General features: G+C 65.8%; 2 protein-coding genes across 6 annotated transcripts; both read right to left on the bottom strand.

Annotated features, from left to right (window-relative positions):
- Nucleotides 1–346: 346 nt before the first annotated feature.
- Nucleotides 347–3,215, bottom strand: TSSC4 (tumor suppressing subtransferable candidate 4). 5 transcript variants are annotated; one of them, XM_053924125.1, is made up of 3 exons: nucleotides 3,068–3,215; nucleotides 1,611–1,742; nucleotides 347–1,511 (listed from the first exon to the last, which is right to left on the bottom strand). In XM_053924125.1, the coding sequence occupies exon 3, from the start codon at nucleotides 1,487–1,489 to the stop codon at nucleotides 524–526; it is 966 nt and encodes a 321-aa protein (XP_053780100.1). In that variant the 5' UTR covers nucleotides 1,490–1,511; nucleotides 1,611–1,742; nucleotides 3,068–3,215; the 3' UTR covers nucleotides 347–523. The 5 variants fall into 5 exon arrangements, with proteins under 5 accessions (XP_053780100.1, XP_045039142.2, XP_045039140.2 ...); XM_045183207.2 differs by having other exon boundaries at nucleotides 3,072–3,190; XM_045183205.3 differs by having other exon boundaries at nucleotides 1,611–1,848; nucleotides 3,068–3,133.
- Nucleotides 3,216–4,603: 1,388 nt separating this feature from the next.
- CD81 (CD81 molecule) lies at nucleotides 4,604–18,729 on the bottom strand. The gene is made up of 8 exons (XM_024574389.3): nucleotides 18,476–18,729; nucleotides 9,655–9,769; nucleotides 7,467–7,564; nucleotides 6,696–6,770; nucleotides 6,299–6,403; nucleotides 5,798–5,896; nucleotides 5,260–5,346; nucleotides 4,604–5,178 (listed from the first exon to the last, which is right to left on the bottom strand). Exons 1-8 carry the CDS (start codon nucleotides 18,539–18,541, stop codon nucleotides 5,116–5,118), a joined length of 708 nt encoding a protein of 235 aa, XP_024430157.1. The 5' UTR covers nucleotides 18,542–18,729; the 3' UTR covers nucleotides 4,604–5,115.
- Between the last annotated feature and the right edge of the window lie 2,026 nt (nucleotides 18,730–20,755).

Genomic DNA, 20,755 nt, shown 5'->3' with positions numbered 1-20,755 from the left:
TGCCCCCACCCCAGCCTCCATGGAACAAGTTTCCCCAGCCCAATGGTCTGTAGGCCTATGGGCACAGGCCAGGTGCCTGAGGCCATGAGCTCGCCCCTGGAGGAGTCCTGTGCTGCCTCCACCCGCTGCTCTGGACAGAGGCGGGGTCCCCTCAGTCCCTTCAGGAAAAGCTGCCGCAGATAAATGCCGCCGGTGATTGAAAAGCTCTCTGAGCCCGTGGCGCCGAGTCAGGAGGCTCACGGGTGGGAATAGGCGATCAATCAGGTGGGCTGGACAACCAAGGCTCCAGCCACGCTGGTCACTGGTCGTGGGTGTGGAGGGGGTCGGCCTACAGAGACACCGAGCCTGAGGAATACCCAAAGCCTTTACTGTTCCCCAAGGGCGTCCAGTGGGCCAGGGCCGCCACTGTCCCCTCGGCAAGCTCTTGGCTCCGAAAACCACTGCCTGCATTCCAGCCAGGGCCACTGGCGCCACCTGAGGCAGCCCACCAGCTCCTGCCCGAGGGGGCGGGCAGTCTCTCTGGTCAGGCCTCAGCCCCCGGGGCCTCTGGGCCGCAGCTCTTGTTCCGGAAGTGGTCTCTGCTCCGCTTCCTGCTGCCCTGGAAGCCCACTGTCTCCACTGCCAAGGGGCCTGCTGCTGGCCCACGGCGGGGAGCCTCCTCGGGTGGGCCCACCTCCTGCAGGCCCCCACGTGGGCTGCCCCACTCCTCCGCCTCTGGGCTCCCGGGCCTGGCCAGGTGGGCCAGCTCCACAGACCCCTTGCCCCCGCCTGGCTCCCCCGCCTTCCTCAGGGCCCGCTTCCTCTCGGGTCTGGCCTCGGCAGCTCGAGCCGGTTTGGTGAAGATGACTCTCCCCTCCCCGCAGCTGGAGGGGTCCTGGTTGAAGGAGGGCACATAGTCACTAGGGGCGTCCAGGGTCTGGGGGCCCAGGAAGTCCAGGGCAGCGGCTCGGTTGCTCTGCTCGCTGGCCTCGGCCACGTCCTCCAGGCTGTACTTGGTCCAACGCTCAGGGTGGGCCACATAGTCGGGGACGGGGGGCACCCTTGGAGGGACAGGGTTCTGACTGGCTCTGCCCGGCCACTTTGCTCGAGGCTGGCTTGAGGGCGCCAGGGGCCGCTTGAAGCCCCCAGGGCCGCCCAGGCCAGTCTGGAGCACCGAGGGCGGAGCCCGCCCGGCCGCGCCCTCCAGGCAGTCGAAGATGCTGTGGCTCCGCTGGGAGAAGGTGCTGCTCGTGCCCCGCAGGTGGAAAGGCTGCACTGCCGCTGTGGGCGGGCCCCTTGGTGGCGAGGGGGCCTCATCAGGGTCTGAGTCCCCCTGGGCCTCCCCTGGCAGCTTCTCTGGGGACAGGGCCTCCAGCTCGGCACTGCCAGGCAGGCTGGGGTCAGAGTCCGAGTCGCTGAGGGAGACGGTGTCGGAAGGCAGGGCGTCACACTCCGTCCCTTGCTCTACCTCCAAGCCAGGCGCGGGCTCGCCTGCCCCCACCTCAGCCATGTGTCCCCAGGCCACAGCACACCTAGACCAAAATAACCCCTGGAGTTTATTTCTGAGGACAGCATGCAGGTCAAAGCCCCTGCCCCTGGCGCCCCGCCCTCCCCGAAAGCCCTCTCCTCACCTTCCCGTGTGCGAGACGCCCGTGCAGACGCCCGACGGCTGGTGGGCAGAGCGCCGGTGCAGGCGGCAGAGGCTGAGTGGTGGCCTCAGTCCGGAGGTCCCCGGCACGGCTCTGCTCAGCGGCTCGCTGCAGCTGAGGGAGGCAGGGAGGGACAGCCGACCATCAGACCAGACAGTGGGCGTGCACAGCACAGGCCAGGGGGCAGGTCCCTTGACGCGTCCCCTCAGTCCCAACAATCCTGTCGAGTGGAGTCTAAATGGGGCGACTGTGGGGCCAGCAGACAGCGGGGCCCACCCAGAGCCCGAGCAGCCCCAGCTCTGCAGCAGCTCTCTGACCGGGTGGGACCGCCCACAGGCTGCTTCGTGTGGCCTGCGGCATGCAGTGAGAGCTCCGGGGCGCGGGGGCACCTGCCCGGCCTGCAGGAAGCTTTGCTCCTGTTGCTGGGAGATGCCCTGAGAGCTCCAGAGGGGTCTGCAGGCAAGTCCGGGGCACCTGACGGCCAGGCCCTTAGGGAACAGGGTAGTCAGTCGCCACCTGGAGCGACTTCCAAGGGCACCTCTGCAATCCTCCGCACACGCCCACCTTCCCCCGCTGAGTACAGAGATGCTGCCCACAGGTGTCTGTTGACCACGTGTGGCCAGGCCCAGCGGACAGCCCAGCCTCACCCTCCTGCACTGCTCTCAGCTACCCACCCACCAACTCCTCCTTCCTCAGCACCCAGCCCCCACGCCCAGAGTGACCCGTTGCCCGGTGTACCCCCAAGGCCAGGCCAGGGAGGTCCAGGGGGCGGGGTCTAAGTGCCTACACAAGTCAAACACAGGCCAGATCTCCATCCTCCCGGGGCTCAGCTCCCCGAATCAAGGCACACCTCCGGGAGGGAAGGGGGACACGGCACACCCTGCGGCGTCCGCCTGAGCTGGCAGAGCCGGCGGGGGCGGCATCTACCATTCGCACGGTGTGTTGAGACAAAGCTGGGGTTTCGCACTCCTGTGCACCACACCGCCGGCGACGCCACCGCCAGAGAGAAGCAGCCTGATCAGTGGGACATTCTGGGGGGAAGATGGGGATAGAGCCCCGAGAAGAGACCTAACCCGAACTCAAAAGAGGGCAAATCTGCGTCCAGGCTACGGGGCTGGGGACGGAGGTACTCTGAGGTACTCCGGGTATGGGCAGGCCAGATCCCAGGGAGCAGGACCCCAACCTCCTTCCACTCTGTCCCCCCTTGGAAGCAGAGCCTGACATTCTGCACTGAATGTGCCCAGAGCCTCGCCCATGTCCAGCGGGCTCTTCCCATCGGGGTCTGGGTCTCAGGGGCTACGTCGAGCGAGAGAAGCCACGGTCCCAGAAGCCAGGCCTCGAGGCCCGGGAGACACAGCGCAGGTGGGAACACTAGACTGTGCACGAAGGGCTCCCCAAGGCGCAACCACTCGGCCCCGCCGCCCTCCCTCCATACACACCTACTGGATTACTGTTGCCGGGCCGTCTCCATCTTGCGTCACGCTCGGCTCTCTGGGAAACCGAGTCCATCGTCGGCCGAGCGCCGCGGCTGCCGCGCCTGAAGAACTACACCTCCCACAAGGCGCCGGGCCGCGACTTCTGAGGCCTATCGGGACGTGTAACCCTTGCGCTTGCGCCCTCTTCCCAGCTTCCCCTCCCCGGAAATGGCGACACTCCTTCGCGAAAAGAGCCCGGAATTGACTAAGGGGGACTGAGGGGTGGGGAGACAGGACTGCGACTCCCAGAATGCGCAGGGGCTAATGGTCAGGACCCTGTTCCGGAGGCCCCAGCGGCCCCTGCTGGAAGCTGTGAGGACATCGGCCCCTCAGGACCGGAAGTTCGTTGTAGCACTTCCGGTCCTGGCCGGCGGCGCCCCTCGCAGGTCTTTGGAGCGTGGAGGGCGCGTATGTGAAGGCGCCTCAATCGCTGACTCAGCCAGGGCTGACCAGGTTGCAGCCGAGGTACCCAGCTCGGGAGCAACAGCCTGGCCTCGCCGGCGGTCACTGCCGCCAGGAAGCGGAGGACAGCCCTTCCCCGCTGCGCCGCTTCATGCCCACAAAGTCCATGTGGCTCAGCCCCGGCCTGCTGGATGACCCGACCTCGCTTGCTCCCCCTCCCAGAGCTGCCATCCTGGCGTGCTCTGGGAACCCAGGGGGTTCGGGCCTGTTCTTCTCTGCAACCTTGGGACATCTCATTCCTAAGCGCCCGCGCCCCCAGGCCCTCCCCAACCACTAATGCTGTAGTGTCATCAGACATTGCAGGATGTCCCCGGGCCCTTGGCATGGGGGAAGTCGAGGAGGAGGTCCCTTGGGTCATCCTGTCTCCCAACGACCCACCCTGGCACAGGGGCACACCTGCTGAGACTCCATGACCCCCCATTGCAGGGCTGGGGTTAGTTTCCAAAATCAGCTCCCAGGGGGCCCTCGTGGCCTCAGGGGGTCAATTTAATGTACACACAGGTCGGTGCCTGTGGGAGGCTCGTGGTGACATCACCCAGCATTCCCCAGGGCGGGCAGTGGCCTGATGCAAGAGATGGCTGGGCCTAAGTCTGCTGTGGCCGGCGGGGCGGACTTCACCAGGCAGTGGCTGAAACTCCCCCTCCAGCCCTGGGAGACACACCTTGGCCGGAGCCACCCAGGGAGCAGGGAGGAGGTGCTCGGGAGGGGCAGCTAACCACCCTCTGCGGAGGAGCTGTCCCCTGGCGGGGAGGAAGGCGTCATGCAGAAGGCCACCTCCTGCACCATGCTCTCCGCCCCCACCCCTCCTGCCCCCCCCAGGCAGGGGTGCGTAGGAGCAGGAGTGGGAGCAAGGCTGGGGGAAGGACGCTTCGGGAGGCACCGGGCCCCCCGGAGGGGCACGTGCCACACTGAGTGCTCCCTGGGGACCCCATCACTGCCCTCCGACAGGGCGGGCAGCCCACCTGGGCAGGGCCACGCTGCCCCTCAGAGCCGCTGCCCCAGGCCCCCAACGCTGTGGGCACAGGCGGGGACCGACCGTTTCTTAGCATGCCTGGTTTTCCTTCTTTATTGAATGACTTTCAAGATGTAATTACAATGAAAGGTGAGGCGTTAGAAAGGACAGGTGCAGTGAAGGCGCGAGGCTGCTCACAGACCCGGCTCTGGAGGCAGGTGGCAGGACCGGACAAGGATTAAAAAACGGTGTGTGAGCCTTGTGGCCCATGGGGACAGGTGGGCAGGAGGAAGGCGCCTGCAGCCCCCTGGAGAGCCCTAGCAGAGCAGGCAGAACCCCCAAGTGGCCACAGAAGCAGAGGGGACACTGCCCTGCATTCCCCAAGGCCCACACTCACACGCCACCTACGGGTGACGTCAGCCCCCAAAGGTAATGGGGACCTTCAGGACAAAAACAAAACCTCAAAAGTAACAAGGTTAATAAGTGTAGCAGAGTAATACCAGAAAAGTTATATACACAGGCAGGAAGGGCGCCTTCTCAGAGACGTCCTGGCCTCTCTGCAGGCACCTGGGGTCCCAGCGGCCTGAGGGGCGGGGCCTCAGTACACGGAGCTGTTCCGGATGCCGCAGCAGAGCACCATGCTCAGGATCATCTCGAAGATCTGCAGGGAGGGGCAGGCAGCCCGTCAGCACCCGGGGGCTCACACGGGCCCAAGAAGGCGCCCCCCGTCCGGCCCACTCACCATGATCACAGCGACCACGATGGCCGCGATGCCAATGAGGTACAGCTTCCCGGAGAAGAGGTCATCGATCTTCTGGTGGCAGTCCTCCTGCAGGGCACGGCCAGGGGGTGGTCAGGGGTGCTGGTCCTCAGGCCACCCCTCAAGTGCAAGAGCCCAGGGCGGGGGGGGGGCTGAGCCCCGGCCGCTCGCAGAAGAGGGGTGTGCGGGGCCCAGTCTCTGCCGGGTTTCATTTGACACCCATGTTAAAACACGCACAGGAACGAGGAGCGTGCTCTGTGCTCAGAGACCACAAGGTCAGGGTGCCCGCCATGCCCACTGGCGGCCAGACTCAGAGAGCTGCCCTGGCAGCAACCAGGCCAACACTTGGCAAAACTCGCTCCTGGGCAGAGCACCCCGACTCAGGCCACGGCACCACCCAGTATGCCTGCTGGAGCCAGCCAGAGCCCCCCCCGGGAGCGAGCGGGCCACCACCCAGGACCTGGGGAGGGAGGAGGGCTGGGCCTGCCCACCCTGGGAAGCCCCACCCACCACCACGCACCTTAAAGTTGCTCAAGAAGTAGCTGCCAGAGGGACACAGGTTGTTCTTGAACAATGAGGTGGTCAGCGTCGTCAGTGCGTTGGAGCCACAGCAGCTGAGCTGCGGAGATGGAGGGCACCCAGCGTCAGCCCCGTGCACATGAGGGAGATGGCCTGAGTGCAGGCGGCCTAGGACACACGTCCAGCAGCTACACAGGCCCCTGCAGCTGCCCCGGCATGGGGTCGGGGCTGGGAAGGTCCCTCCTCATTCCCTTCCTTCTGCTGAGCTGTGCTGCTCAGAGAACCCCGCACCCTGACTGGCTGGCCCATCTGGCTCCCCCCAGGGGCCCACATGTCCCAGAGGGGCCCCAAGGCCTTTGAAGAGCAGGCCTGCCAGGCCCCAAGTGCCCCCTCCTGCTCCTGAGGTCTGAGCTGAGGCCAGACCAAACAGCAGCCAGGCTCTGCCCCCTCCCGCCCATCTCGCGCCCGTCCCCCAGCAGCCCCGCTGACCCCAGCCCCGCACCGTCTCATGGAAGGTCTTCACCACGGCCTTGGCGTTGTTGGCATCGTCATCCATCACAGCCTGCTGCAGGGCCTGGTCGTAGAACTGCTTCACGTCCTTGGCGATCTGGGGAGGGACGCCAGCCCACCAAGTGAGGGCCAGTCGTGGGGGGGCGTGCCATCGCCAGGCTCTCCAAAAAGGGTGGCTTCCAGGACAGGCCCAGCCTTTCCATCCCCGGCCCCCCAAGCTTGGCTCCCAGGCCACCTCCTCCAGAAAGACCTCCATGGCCTTACCACCAGGCCGGCCCCAGGACCCCCAAAGCGCACCCTGCAGCCTGACCTGTCCCGCCAACTGAGCTGTGTGTGCTCCCCACCCTGCTCCAAGCTGGGGCTGGCCCTACCTGGGGACCCAGGCTCACCTGGTCCTTGTTGACAAAGCCCCAGATGCCGGCGGCCACTTCGCAGGCAAAGAGGATCACCAGGCAGGTGAAGAACTGGAAAAGCCACACCGGGCCCAGCAAGCAGGGAGGACAGAGAGAGGAGGGTTGGAGACAGCCGGCCAGGGGGCAGCTTAGGGCTTGACTTCCACAGATGACCAGCGTCTCAGGTGACCAACGGGCGTGTGGGGGTGGTGGGTGGTTTCCACCCACCCACATCCCACCTGCAATCAGCCACATGGAGCCAAGAGGCACAGAGCCTAGGACCTGGCCTGCCATTCTCATTGTCCCCAGGGCCCGAGCTCTGCAGGGCAGAGCAGCAAAGAGGCCGGAGTGCAGCAGGTGGGGAGGGGGTCACCCGGGTGCCTCAGCATCACCGGGGCTGTCCCCACAGACACTGGCACAGGCTCCCTCGGCCCACACCTCCTGGCTGGCCAGGCCCTGGATGCCACAGCCAGGCTCCAGCTTCACACCGTAAGTGGCACATCAGGGACACCTGGGGTTGGGACTCGCCCCTAATTTATTACACCTGGAGCTTTTTTAAAGACAGAAAACAGCCACTTCGGAACTTGGACTCGGGTGCTGGACACAGCAGCCACCAACCATGGTGGCATGGCAGGACCAAGCAGCGAGGTGAACACCGGCACTCTGGGGAAGGTCTCTGAGCTTCTGCAACCGCCCGCCCAGGGCCAGACCCACTCCTGACCTCCCACAGACGACCCCCAAGCCCCGGGTCCGCCCCGCGGGACCTACCGTCCCCAGCAGGCACTGCGACTCCTGAATGGCCCCGTAGCAGCCCAGGAACCCGACGAACATCATCACAGCGCCCACAGCGATGAGGATGTAGATGCCTGCGGGGAGGGGCCACGGTGCCTCAGGGACCACTGTCCAGGGACATCTGGGGCCTCGTCCCCCCAGCCCCCGACCCCAGACCTCTCCCCAGCCAGCTGCACACACACACTGCTGCCCAGGGAGGGGTCGGACACCCAAGGACATAGGGAGTTCCCCCAGAGCCTCAGTTTCCCCTCTCTCTTCCGGGCACCACCTGGCACTCTGGCAAGTGCTCGGAGATCAGGGCACGGTCAGAGCTCTGTGGGGACCGTCTCTCCCTGGGTCACTGCTGCAAGCTGCCCCACTCTGCTTCCCACAAGCCTCTGGGACATGGTGGGCAGAGAAGGACCGCCCCACGTTGGTGCCAAGGAGGGGAAGGCCCAGCTGTTGGTCTGGGGGGGGGGGGGGCGGAGAGCAGCAGCCAGCCTAAGGACCCTGGGGCACTCTGCCGCCCCCTGCCAGTGGCACACAGCACCCACTTGTGAGCTGGGGTCAGACCGGCCACTCCAAGCGAGCAGCTCCTCGGACTGAAGCTCGGAGGCTCTACTCTGCTCCCCAGGCCCCGCTCTGGAGGCAGAGCCCACGGGACAAGGCAGCCAGCCCCACTGCCAGGGTGGGGTGCGGCAGCAGGGTGTTGGGGACAGTTGAGGATGGCGATGGCACGCAGGGGTTGGTCTGTCCTCCTGACCTGCCAGAAGGCCCACCAGGCTGGGCACATGCTCCTGCTGAGGCAGAAGGGCTGCCTGGGGAGAGGGGGCACCGAGGGCCGAGGCTCTGGCCTGGCCAGGCCACCCTTCCTGGTGCCCTTGACCCAGTAGATGGGCCCTGTGCATCCCTCCAGGGGCCTCCCATACCTCTGGCAGCCCCAGGCTCCTGCAGAGCTGGGAATCGGGCTCTCCGCTCCTAGGGCCAAGTGTCCCCCCAACCCCCACCAGGCCAGCCCCAGGGAACGGGGCCTGGCGTTCGGGGCCCACCACCAAGCTCAGGAAAGGCCCAGAACAGACAAAGCCTCGGGTGGCACAGAGCAGACCTGGCCGAAGGGACACCTCCTGCCATGGCCCCGCCCATGGGGCACAGCCCTCAAGCCCGTCTCCCTCCCCTCAGGCCGACACCCCCACTTGGGAGGACCCACCCCCGTGTTGCTACGTGACGTTCAGCAGACCTCCACCGGCTACAGCCGGAGCCTGGCGGCTCGTGCTGGCCCCATCCAGCCCAGCCAGGCGCAGTGAGCAGCCCCCCTCCCCTGCTGGGCCCAACCTCAGGCTCAGTACCCTGGTGTCTGTCCCTCAGCCGGGACCCACTCCCTAGGCAGGCCCTGGGGGCGGGGTGAGAGGGGCAGGCCCGGGCCAGTTCCTTTAAAGGACAGAAACCTCTTGCTAGCGCTGCGAGAGTGCCAGGCCAGGCCCTGCCTCCACTGGCTGGGACCTGCCGCGGGGAGGGTGCTGCTCTGCACAGCGGCCCTCATCGGGGGTCACCCGGCCCTGGCGGGGGGTGCAGCAACCCCACCCCCCAGCCTGACAGACGTCCAGGGGCCACAGCTGGTGCCCTGGGGACTGACTGGCAGCCTCAGGAGGCAGGGAGGTGTGGCTGTGGGTGGCCAGAGTCCCTTGGCCCAACCTTCCCTCCTCCTGGGGCCCAAGTCCCCGTCACCCCAAGGCTCTGGTCAGGCTCCCACAGCCTCAGCTGCTGGTCTGGCTGCCCAAGCATCCGACCCCACCCAGACTGGGAGCCTTCCCCAAAATACCCACCACCTGACACAGCTCCCCCACTCAGCTGCTGCACTCAGCTCCGCCCCCAGAGGCAGGGAAGGGGGGGCAACAAGCCACACCCTCTCCCACTTCTAGCCGGCCCCAGGAGCCAGGCACTGGACCACCTGGGGGTGGGGGAACCCAGGCCCCAACGCTTCCCCCCAGCTGACCTGACCCCACAGACCCAGCACACCCCCCACCCCCGTGGCCGCCTCCGTGCCCAGGTGCACAGCCAACCCACTTGGGCCCCACCTCCTCATGGAAGTCCCCTGACCGACCGCCTGTCTATGGCCTCACTAAGCTCTCGGTCAGACCCCCTGGTGAGCCTTCCGGGCAGGGCCCCCAGCCCCACGTGAGCTCACCTACGTAGAAGGTGTTGGGTGCAGGCTTGTTTCCGAGCTCCAGGTAGAGGAGGTTGGTGGTCTGGGGGTCATGGCGGAGCCACAGGGCCACGCCCAGGATCACGCCTCCGGCCAGCTGGGGAGAGAACAGGGCGGGCGTCACCTGGGGTGCCAAGGCAAGCTGTGGCACGGAGCAGAGTGCCGGGCCTCCCCTCCGCCGGTCAGTGGCCCAAGGGCTGCCCGCAGCCTCCAGATGCCCGCTTTACTGCCCTGGTGTTAGAAATGGCCTGGGAGGGCCCAGGGGAGGGGTCCCTCCGGCTGCCAGGGACCAGACTGCCGGTCCCCGCCCACCACTTCAGGAAGACTCCAGGGCAGGCAACCAGGCAGGGTGCGGGAGGCCCGGTTAAACCTGCATTTCGGATGAACGAGGAACATCCCTCGGGTACGAGTGTGTCTCAAACATGCACAGGGCACACTTAGTGCCAAAGTGTGCTGGCCGTTTACCTGAAGCTCAAGTTCAAATGGATGTTTTCTATTCGCTAAATCTGGCCAGAAGCCACAGCAGACCCTGTGCACCCTTGGGAGCCCTGTGGCGGAGTCTGCTGCCAGGAGAGGGGTGGGGATTTGATGGCGCTGGGGCCCTGGCTGGGGTGGTGCAGAGAAGGGGAGGCTGCAGGGCGAGGGTGGCGGGGACGGACGAAGTGGGGACGGAGCTGTGTCCGCCTGGGGAAGGAAGTGGCTGTGCTCAGGTCACAGACAGGCTGGGTGGGAGGCTGCCCTGGGCCACTGGCGCGGAAAGGAGGGCCCCAAGCAGAGCCTGACGGGCCCGGGCTAGGCCCAGCCAGGCCAGCGCCTACCCAAGCACCCCAGGTCAGCAAGCCAGCACCCTGCTGCCCTCTGCGCCCAGGCCCCTCCCTGGGCTCCCCCAGCCCTGGGTGCCCACTAGGAGGCCTCTGCTCCCAGAGCTGCATCAGGCTCTGGTCAGAAGGCCCCCTCTGCCCCCTGCCACCAACCCCACAGACCCACAGCTGCTTGCCCGATGGGGAAGAGAAACCCAAAACAGACCTGGAGAAATGGCACCATGGCCAGGGAGAGGGGCTGGAGGAGGGTGATGCATAGGGGGATGGGGGCACAGGTTCCCCATGCAGGACCCAGGCCACGAGCTGCCCGGAGGAAAGCCCCAAGCAGCCCCAGGGACTCCCAGGCAGGTGACGAGGCAGCAGCGAAGGGGGGGAGGGGCTGTGGCCTGGGACCCTCCACCTGGGCTCAGCTAGGGGCACACCAGCACCCCACAGCAGCTGGGCTCCCATCCCAAGGGGAAGCTGTCGTCACCCCAGAGGTCCTGGCACCCTCTACCCTCACTGGCTGGGGCCTGGGTCCTCAGTGCCCTCCTCCCAAAGTCCGACAGGGTTTCCTAGTCGGGTGGGGGAGAGGCAGCCAGGGTCGTGAGGCTCTCTCCATCTTCATGGTCCTCCTGCGCACCTGCCGGCCGAGGCCCCCTCCCGGGGCACACCGGCCCTGCCTGCTGCGCAAAGGGCTGGGCCCCGGGCACCCAGCATCCTGTCCCTGCTCTTTGGCGCCAGTCACACCCGAGAGAAGGCTGGAGGGCCCAAAGGACACGGGTGGGGCAGGTGCCCTGGAGCCCTCGCTGCTCAGAGCTGGCTGCCACCTGCGGTTCCAGCAAGGCCCAGGGTTGCCGTGGTAACTGGCTTGGAAACATCACTTCGTTTGGAAACTGTCATCCAGAGACAGCTCCATGAGAGGCACCCAGACGGGGGAGGGGCTGGGAGCCCTTCTAGCTGGGCCTCTGTTTCCCCACCGCAGAGCGTGGAGTGGCGCCTGACTGGGCTGGGATCGCCCGCCAGCTTCCCTGGGCGGCAGCCCCTCGTCCCAGGAGCTGAGGGGACAAGCCAAGCCTGGGGACACATGGTCCCCACCCTCAGTGCTCCTAGTGGGATCACATGGCCAGCATCCAACCCCTCCCTCCCTGTCACGGGTCAGGAGAAGACTCCTCTGGATTCCGGGGGGCCCGTCTTGCCTCCAGGGCCGGGGAGCCTCGCAGAAGTGCCCCCTCCCTGGGTCACTGCACCCCCCCCCCGCCCCCGCTACGCCCCCGCAAGACCCGCCGCCCCACAGAGCAGAGGGAGAGAGGGAAGAGGCCCACAGGGCACAGAACCCCTAACCTCAGTGTGGGGTGGGGCCCCCAAACAGCACACACCGAAAGCAGCCTGCTCTCGGGCTTGCAAATGGCTGAGAAATGCCGTGCACCCAAAGTTGACGAAGAACTTTCAAAACTCAAAAGGGAACAGCCCAATTTTCCAAAAAGACAAAAGATCTGAACAGACACTTCAGGGAGGAGACAGGAGGGCCAGTGAGCAAGCGAGGAGCCGCTCAGCTTCACCGCCAGTCCCCGGGGACATGCAGACAAGCTGCTGCGGGGGGGGGGGGGGCCCCCTGCACCCTGAGAGGGGCCACGTGACGAGGACGACCCAGGGCTGCCGTGGGGGAGGGGTGCAGTTCAGAAACTAAACCTACACCCTTGATGCGGGAGACCCCTCAGGTTCCTCCCCAGAGGTCTGTCCCCAGGACTCCCACGAAACAGCCCGACACCGGGGCCAGCCTGGGCGTCCCCCCCAGGGGCCTGGGAGGGCGAACAAAACTGCTCGGGGCGAAGCCACACCGAGGGTCACTGCCAGCAAGAGGAAGGACCCGCTGAGGTGACACCTGGCTGACTCCAGAGGGTTCCAAAGAGGAAGCCCCACCGTCAGAAACTCCAACGGCCGCACAGACAAAAACCACGCGGGTGCTTGTGGCGATGGGGGTGGGGCAGGAGGGTCACAGGCCCAAGGACACTTCGGGGCGGGCAGGGTGCCCACCGTGGCGAGTGGAGGGATGGCTTCACAGGTGTCTTACCTACCTCAAAACGTAACAAGCTGTACACCTTCGCTAAGTGTCGTTTCTGCCCAATAAAACTTAAAAAAGAAACCCCCACCCCAAACATGACGACCAGACTTCTAAGCCGCAGACTTTTAGGGATAGTCCCGAAGGACTCAGGCTTCCATCTTGGGGGCTGTGGCCCCTCGGGGCCCGCAGCAGCCTCCAGCAAGCGCGGGGACACACTGAAGTCCTGGCCCGAGACCTGAGGACCCACGTGCGTCCGTGACAAGACCCAGGCACAGGAAGGCGAGTAGCAACGGCCCCGTCTGAGCAGCGAGGCGCAGGACACGAGGCTGACACCATGGGCGCGGGGTGGGGCACCACTGTCCCCAGACGGCCTCCCGGCCTTCTTGTCACCAGCACTGGGAGCTTCAAGGCAGGCTCACGCGGGGGCCAGCGGATGCACCTCCATCCATATGGTTCCGGAGGCAGAGTCACTACCTGGCCGGCTGCAGGAGGGTCCCACGCTTAGCACGGCGTGGTCGTCACCCTACGGAGGGGTCTGCTCCTGCCTCTTTCTTCCTCCTTTCTGAGAACTAATAAGTACCAGCGCTGGCTGAGGAAGGGACGGCCCAGCATGCTGGGTGCCTGCCTGGTGGGCTGCTTTTCCCAGAGGCCACTTTGAGGGAACATGAGGGAGGGGTGCCGCCCGGCAGGCCTGAAGCACCCTGGCCTCGGAGCCAGCGCCCAGCAGCGGCCCCGCCCTCTGCAAGGACCCAGACAGGAGGGGGCCACCCCCCACCGGGCAGGCGCAGTAGCCCCAAGTCCTGCCCATGCATTCCACAGGCAGCGGGAGAGCTCCCTGCAAAGGACAGCCGGTCTCTGGCCCGGACCCCAGGGCCAATGCTCTTGGAGAGCAGCCCCACTGGGAACGGGGAGGGCAGCCCACAGGCCCTGCTCCCTGGCCCGAGCTCACCCACCACTGCAAGGGGTGCACACGCTGCCTGGGAAAGTGGCCACAGGGAGGCCCCGGGAGCCTAGAGACCATGCCCAGCAGGGTCGGGAAGGCCAGAGGCAGGAAGTGAGGCCGGACATGCCGCTGCAGACACCGGAATAAGTCAGCCACGGCGGGGACGCCTTCCAGATGGGATGGGGGACAGAGGAGGGTTGGTGGGGGAAGAGAGGGCCCCCTGCAGGCTGACCCTCACCTGTGCCCCCTATGAGGGAACAGGGCCAGACTGCTCCCTGGGTGGCCCAGGGCCCACCTCAGGCATCCCAGCCATGAGCAGCCCCCAGGACCTGGCGAAGGCAGGAAGGATGTGCCTGGGAAAGAGCAGGGACGCTGGGCAGGAAGCAGGAACATCTCTCGCCCCCTCTCGCCCCTCAGGAAGCTGCCCAGCAAGGCCTCTCAAAATCTGTGTGGGGGCTGGTAGCAAGGGCCCGGCCCTCCGGGGCACCACTGGCTAGGGAACCCAAGTACCACTTTCCACTGAGAAATGAATGCAGGTCCCTGAGGACCCCAGCCCCTCTCAGGGTGCAGGGGACAGGACTTGGGACCCTGAGTCGGCCACACATGCCACAGGCAGGGGGGCCTACTGGCCTGCTTCCCACCCCAAACCCATGCCAAGGGCTGGAAGGCATCCTGCTGTGGGAGGCCCCAATCTACCCCTTTGGGCTCTGCAGGGGGGCACTGGACACAGACGTCCCAGTGACCTGCCAGAGAAGGGTGACAATGGCCAGGCCCCAGGCCCCAGGTGGCCTGGCCTGGTGCCTGTTGCCAGAGGGGACGGCTACTTCTTGGGAGCAGAGCTGTAACCGTGCTGAGGACAGAGGCAAAGGCTGTCATCTCCAGGGCAGGGGGCCGAGCCCCTGGCGTGGGGAGCAGAGCCGCAGCTGTGAGCCCCCGGTGGGTGAGGCACCACAGGCCGGCCTAGGGTCCTCCCTCCCGGCCCACAGCTGCACCCTGCATCTCCGCCCCCAGGGGCTGGCGGTCCGTCACAGCACAGAACCAACCTCAATGCCACCCACAAGTGGTGCCACAGGTGAGACAACTTATGAGGCACCATCAGGCATGGCCCTGAGGTTGACCTGGGCGGGGGGCAGCACCAGGCGCCAGGGGAGCCTCGCATGGCGGGCCAGCACTGGCTTCCTGCCCTTCGCCTCTCGACAATGACCAAGTCACCCCAGTGACTTCCGAAGTCAGACGTGGTGCCCGGCTCTAAGGAAGAGGGCAGGGCAGGTCTCTGCTCACCAGGCCTCCGGGCAGTTTTAGGGCCCCGCACACCTGGGCTCTCAGCTTGGGATGGGAGCTCCAGCCGCCAGCCCCTCGGGCACGCCCCCAACCCCACGTCTAAGGGCCCACCTGGAGGCTCCCCAGTACAAAGTGTGTATGTGGGGAGGGGGGAGGACCGAGAAGTCCAGAAGCCTCTGGAAGTGTGTGGGCTCCAACCACGTTCTGCTGGACCCTTGGGAACGACTCAGAAGGGGGATGGGGCCAGAGGGGACCCCAGGTGAGCCCGGTGTTCTGTGCAAGATGAAGAGCCGGCCACGGGGCAGGCGCTGTCTGCAGGGCTGACAGCCACCCGCTGCTCGGTGTCTGGCCTGGGCCCTGGGCTGCTCCCCTACCCCCACGCCGGGCCCTCTCTAAACACCGGGCCGGTGCAGAGGTGACCGCCTGTCCCTCCCATGGGCTCCTGGACTGTAACCCTTATTGATTTCACGACCCAGTCTGCCCCTCCTCGCGGATTTCGGGAGCGGATGCCCGGGGCCAGAGTATCTGGGAGGCTGCTGGTGGGCCACCCCCGTGGGGACGTGGGCACAGGATGAGGTGAAGAGATGGCACTGGACCCAACAGCTGGAGTGGAGCTGAACTGGGCGGTGCTGGGGACCCCACGGGTAGGTCCCCTCGCTGCGCAGACCCCCTCGCTGAGGTCTGCCCTCCACCAGCCCAGGGACAGACCTTTGACCTCCTCTCTGCACCCACACAGCCCCACAGCCAGATGCCTGGGGGCACTGCGGGGTCCACTCGCCCGCCCGCTGAAACCGGGCACAGGAAATCCGCGCCCCCCATCCCCCACTGCCAGAGCCTGCCAGGGCCATGTCCCCTCTCAGAGACGGAAGGTGACAGGACTGCTAAGTGACAGACAGCCATGCCCTGTCTGGAAGCAAAAATTAAATGCCAGTTAGCAGGGCTTCCCCCTAGCCGGGCCTGGCTGCCCGGCCTCTGGAAGGCAGCCACCGGTTGCATCAGGCACGGAACGGCCAGTCCCAGGCAGGGACACTCGCTGCTCCTTTCCCTACAAGGCCCAGTGGCACCCCAGGACTCTCGAGGCAGCCCCCAAGGAGAGGGCTCCATCACACCGGTTTTACAGGGGAGGCCGGTGGCCTGAGGCAGATGGCCACCTGAGGGGGTGGGGAGGTGAGCAGGGATGGGAGCCCCACTCTCCCTGATCTGCCCCGGCAGTGAGCTCAGGTTCCAGCCACCTCTGCCAGGAAGCTCCCGGGCTCCCCAACGGGCAGGATTTCCACCGCTGCTGGGCAGCATCCCCTGCTCAGGCTGGGCTGATGCTGGGTCTCCTGCCCTGTCCCTGCCTCACAGCCCGATGCCCGGCTGGCCAGGGAGCCCCTGAGCAGGTGGGGGCTCAGGCGCGCTGAGTGGATGCCACTTGGAGCCAGGGTCTCAGCAGGCGTGTGTGTCGGTGTGCCTCTGTGGGCGCGCAGGGGGCTGGGCAGGCATGCCAGGCGGCCTGAGGCCACTGCTCCGGGAGCCTCCTTGCTCTCTGAAATGGAACTCCGACACATTCGGCACCCAGGCCCTCGTCGTCACCCTCTTCCCTCGGCTCCCGCAGCACCCTCGCCTGCACTGTGGCCAAGGGGTGTCAGCTGGGCCACGGGAGCCTCCCTCCACCCAGGGCCTGAAGCCCCTGCCCCAGGCCCCCCCCACCCCACCACTGTCCCTTTGGATAAGCTAATTCACCAACAACCCCAGGAGACAGGACTCTGAGAACCCCACTTTCAAGGAGAGGAAGCTGAGGCCCAGGACCAGAGCGGTGGGGTGGAGCCTCCACCCAGGTCCTCATGGGTTGGCTTTGCATCCTCCCCACCGCAGGGGTGACCCAGAGTGGGTGGGTGGGGCCGCGGAGACTGTGGACGGGGCAACGACTGTGAACAGACAGGGCGCTCAGTAGCTGGGCGGGCCCAGGAGGGGAGCAGCCTTGGAAACATTTCCTTAAGTCTCAATAAAGAATGCCCCCTGGGATGCGTCAGCCCCCGCCCTAGCTGCCTGGGAAACTACCAGGCTCGCCCAGCTGAGCTCTGCAGGGGGCGGGTACCCTGGAGACCAGCCCCCAGCAGGCGGACGGAAGGACGACACAGTATGGACTCTGGGAGAAGTCCCCTTCCTGAGCCTGACCTCCACTTCCCAGACAAATCACTCATCCTACCCAGGCTCGGGGCCACAGAGGGGCATCTGGGTGCCCCCGTGGCCCCTGCTGCTCGACAGGGCCAAAGCAGGCACATACTAAGTCCCCGACGACACCATACCTTCAGCAAAGGCCCCAGCCACCGCCTGGGGCATGCCAGGTCTACCCACAGGTTGATGGGACACCCCCATGCCACCCCACTAGAGTTCGGTCCATCCAGTCCTCCCCACCCGACGCCTCACTGCCCCAGAACCACCCGAGTCCTGGCTGTCCAGGTGCAGAGCAGATGTCCCCACCCCACGGACTTGTTCCAGGGGCCATTTTAAAAGTTCGCCCTGCCATCGTCCACTTGAGAAAGGCCCCATCCACCCGAGAGCATCCTGGTCCTGCCTGAGGAGGGGTGAGCAGCCCAGGGCAGCAGAGCTGCGTGGAGGGGCCTGGGGGGGGGGGGGGTCCAGTCACTGCCCAGGGGCCGGGCCAGGGGAGGCAGGGCATGACCACGAGAGGATGCCCACCCATCATTCCACATCCCTCCACTTCCTCCCCAACTCCAACACCAACAGGAAGTGACAACAAAGTAACCCCCACCCCCTCCAGGCACTGCCCAGCAGTTAGGTCCCAGGTCAGGAAACATGCTCTCCAGCTGGCAGCCAGGGGACCCTGTGCCCCCAAACACGACCATCTGGTCGGCGCTTCTTCCCACAGTGGACGCCGAAGGCCAGACTCAGGCCCCCAGAGTTCAGGGACACCTGCCCTGTGCCAACTGGAAGGGCCACCGCTGCTCCCCAGGGTGAGGCTGGGCTGGAATCTTAGTCTGGGTGAGGAGGGCAGGGGACTGGCCCCCACAAACTGGGGCCACCATGGTGCCAGCACCCCAGCACACAGGCCCCGCCAGGCCCAGGAAGCCGGGACCCCCCCACCCCCACCCCCACCCTGCGAATGATCCCCAGGGTGGCAAGAGCTGGCTGCGGGGTGAGTTGGACTGGGCCAAGAGTGGGGTGGACCGTCCCCAGGACGGTCCCACTCAGACTGAGAGTGCACCCCCCACAGGACAAGGCCGCCCACCCAGGGGCGGTGGCCCAGATGAGCTCATGGGGGCGGGACGCCGGGAGCCCCGCCCCCAAGCTCCCCCATTCCGTCCCCGCGAGGCGGGGTGGTCCCAGAAACAGCAGCCAGCAGGTCGAGTGGGCAGGGTACGAGGCTCCGAGCCCACACCCACCGCACCCACCGCCGTCACCAAGCGGGAACAGACCCGAGGCCCCGAAACTCCCCAGCCCAGCCGCGGGGCTCCGGGTCCCGACGACCACGGGCCCCCAAACCAGGCTCGCAGCCCCCGCGGTCCCCCGTCGTCAAGGAGCGCGGCAGGCCGGACGAACTCCGCGCCGCGGCCTGCCTGCCTAGAACCCCCTGCCCCGCGCCCGGCACGCACAGGTGGCCCCACAACTTGGCGGCTCGACTGCGCCCCCTCGGAGGGGCCTAGCGGACCGCGCGGCCTGCGGGCTCTGAGGGCGCCCTCCCCGCTTCCCGCCGCGGCCGGGGCTCACCCAGAAGACGAAATTGAAGACGAAGAGCAGGTACTTGATGCACTTGGTGCAGCCCTCGACCCCCATGGCGGCGCGGGCGGCGGGGCCTGCGGGCGCGGGCCGGTCCTGGGCGGCTGGGCGCTGGGTCTCAGGGGCCTGGCGAGAGGCCGGGGGCCGGGGCGGCAGCCGAGGGACGCGGGAGGCGCGGGGTGTTCGGGGACGAGTGTCTCGGGGCTCCTGGACACGCGAGGTCGCCGCTGCAGCCGCTGCGCGCTCGCTCTCTGGTGGGGCGCGCGCACCGGCCCCGCTCTTTATATGGCGCCGAGGCCCCGCCCCCCAGGAGGCCCCGCCCCTGTCCCCGCTGCCCGCCGCCGCGCGGCCACCTTGCCGCACAGCCTGCGAGCTTCCAGGACTTGGTGCAGTCAGGACCCCAGGCCCCGGCCCAGCCCGCTGTGCTGGGCGCCTTCCGAGTCCCCAAGGGAGTGCGCCCTGGGACAGGAAGTCCAGGGAAGAACCCTTCCATCTCTCCCTGTCGCCAGTGTTTGTTCGAAACATAGTCTTTCCTATAAGTGAGCCTTCCTCCCACTCGGATATCTGATCCCGGCCTCAGGGACCACCAGTTCTACAGGGGACACCAGCAGGGAAGGATAACGGCACCAACACAGGTGACTGCACCGTTCACTCGGGTTTTATGATCGCAGGTTCGTTCAATTTTTATGAATGCAGATTTAACCCACATCCAGACTAACCTCATAACCACCAATCACTCAGAAACAAGCAGTAATACTATCACAGGAGAGAACTGGAGGATAACGGGCCGAGTCCCAGAGTCTCAGTCTGCAGGTCTGGGAGATGGCACAGTGGGCAGGGGAGCCATCAGCGTCTTGCAAGGAAGGATCTCTGGGGCCAGGTGGGCAGCAGGGCAGGCGGAGTCCTCCGTCCAGCGGGGCAGAGCCACCAGCGGCCGACGTCAAGGGAGATCAGCGTGGCGTGGAGCAGCCCTCTGGGGTGTGGAGCCCGGCTGTCTCAGCAGTGCCCTGGAGCCAGCCTCCATTATGCCTTGAAAGTGGTGCACTTCACGCTTCTGGGTCTCGTGGTGAGTGCCTTGGCCCCCCTGGTGGCAAGTACTCTGCAGAGACGCCTGTTCTGGTCACGTGTGCAGATATCGTGGGTGTGTCTCCTTGCCAGACGTGTCTAGTGGGGCTTAGGTCTGTTTCCCTCTTGAACCAAAGTGTCACGGCTGACTGGCAGCCATCTGGTTGGCACGAGTGACTCCACTTTGTTTTATAGACTTTCTGTTATCTTGACCGGACCAGCACCATTTTATTGGTCCTGTTCTCCACACTCCCCCAGTCCTCCCTCAGGCACCTTGGACTAACCCAAGGAGGCTCCCTGGAGGAGGTGATGCTCCAGCGAAGGCACGGAAGTGACTACTGGAAAGGTGGCCAGCGCCGCCCCCTCCGAGAACTGGGGTTTCCGGTGCAGTTCATTGTAGTTTAAATCTGAGGAGCCGTGGGTGGCCGGTGGCTGCCACGCCAGGCGGAGCAGCCCGATCGTGCCCATCTGCACCCCGCTAGTTCTGTAGCGTTCTGGGTTCATTTTAAAATCTGCCGTGGTGGTAGGAGCTCCAGGCACATGTCGACACCTAGTGTTCCCTCGGTGTGCGTCCAGGAGACATTAAGTTACTCAGTAAGAGTAACTGAGCCCTGATCTGTGTGGCTTAATGGGTTGGGCATCCTCCCGCAACACGAAAGGTCGTGGGTTCAAACCCCGCCGGTCAGGGCACACGCCCGGGTTGCCGGCCAGGTCCCCAGTCGGGGCAGGTATGGGAGGCGACTGATCGATGCATCTCACGTCGATGTTTCTCCCTCCTCTTCCTCCCTCCTTTCCCCTCTCTTCAAAAATAAATAAATAAAATCCTTTTAAAAAGAAAAGAGTAACGTAAGTCTTCACTTGGGAGTCAGCCAGGGATCTTTTTGTTGAAAAGGCGGCAGAACGGGCCTCAGGTATCAGAAAATGCTCTCTCAGATGTCCTGGGCACCCTGCCCCTCCCCCCCACTCCCCAGCTCCCTCAGTTACACGACATTTCCTGCCAAAGGTGTGGGTGGGATCCTCCCTCAAAGAGTGGTCTTCCCTGGGCCCTCCGGGGAGGAGGAGGGGACGTCGAGCCCACCTTCAGCAAGTGGGGCCAGGGCAGAGCCTTGCAGTGTGACCTGGTGCTCTGCGTCCTGGGTCCCTGTTCTCCCACGCAGGTCGCGCAGGCCAGCTGGGCCTGTCCTGACAGCCTGCAGTGTGCTCCAC

This window comes from Desmodus rotundus, chromosome 5 (assembly GCF_022682495.2).
Source record: "Desmodus rotundus isolate HL8 chromosome 5, HLdesRot8A.1, whole genome shotgun sequence".
Taxonomy (NCBI): domain Eukaryota; kingdom Metazoa; phylum Chordata; class Mammalia; order Chiroptera; family Phyllostomidae; genus Desmodus; species Desmodus rotundus.
This window is presented reverse-complemented; position numbering and strand designations above follow the sequence as displayed.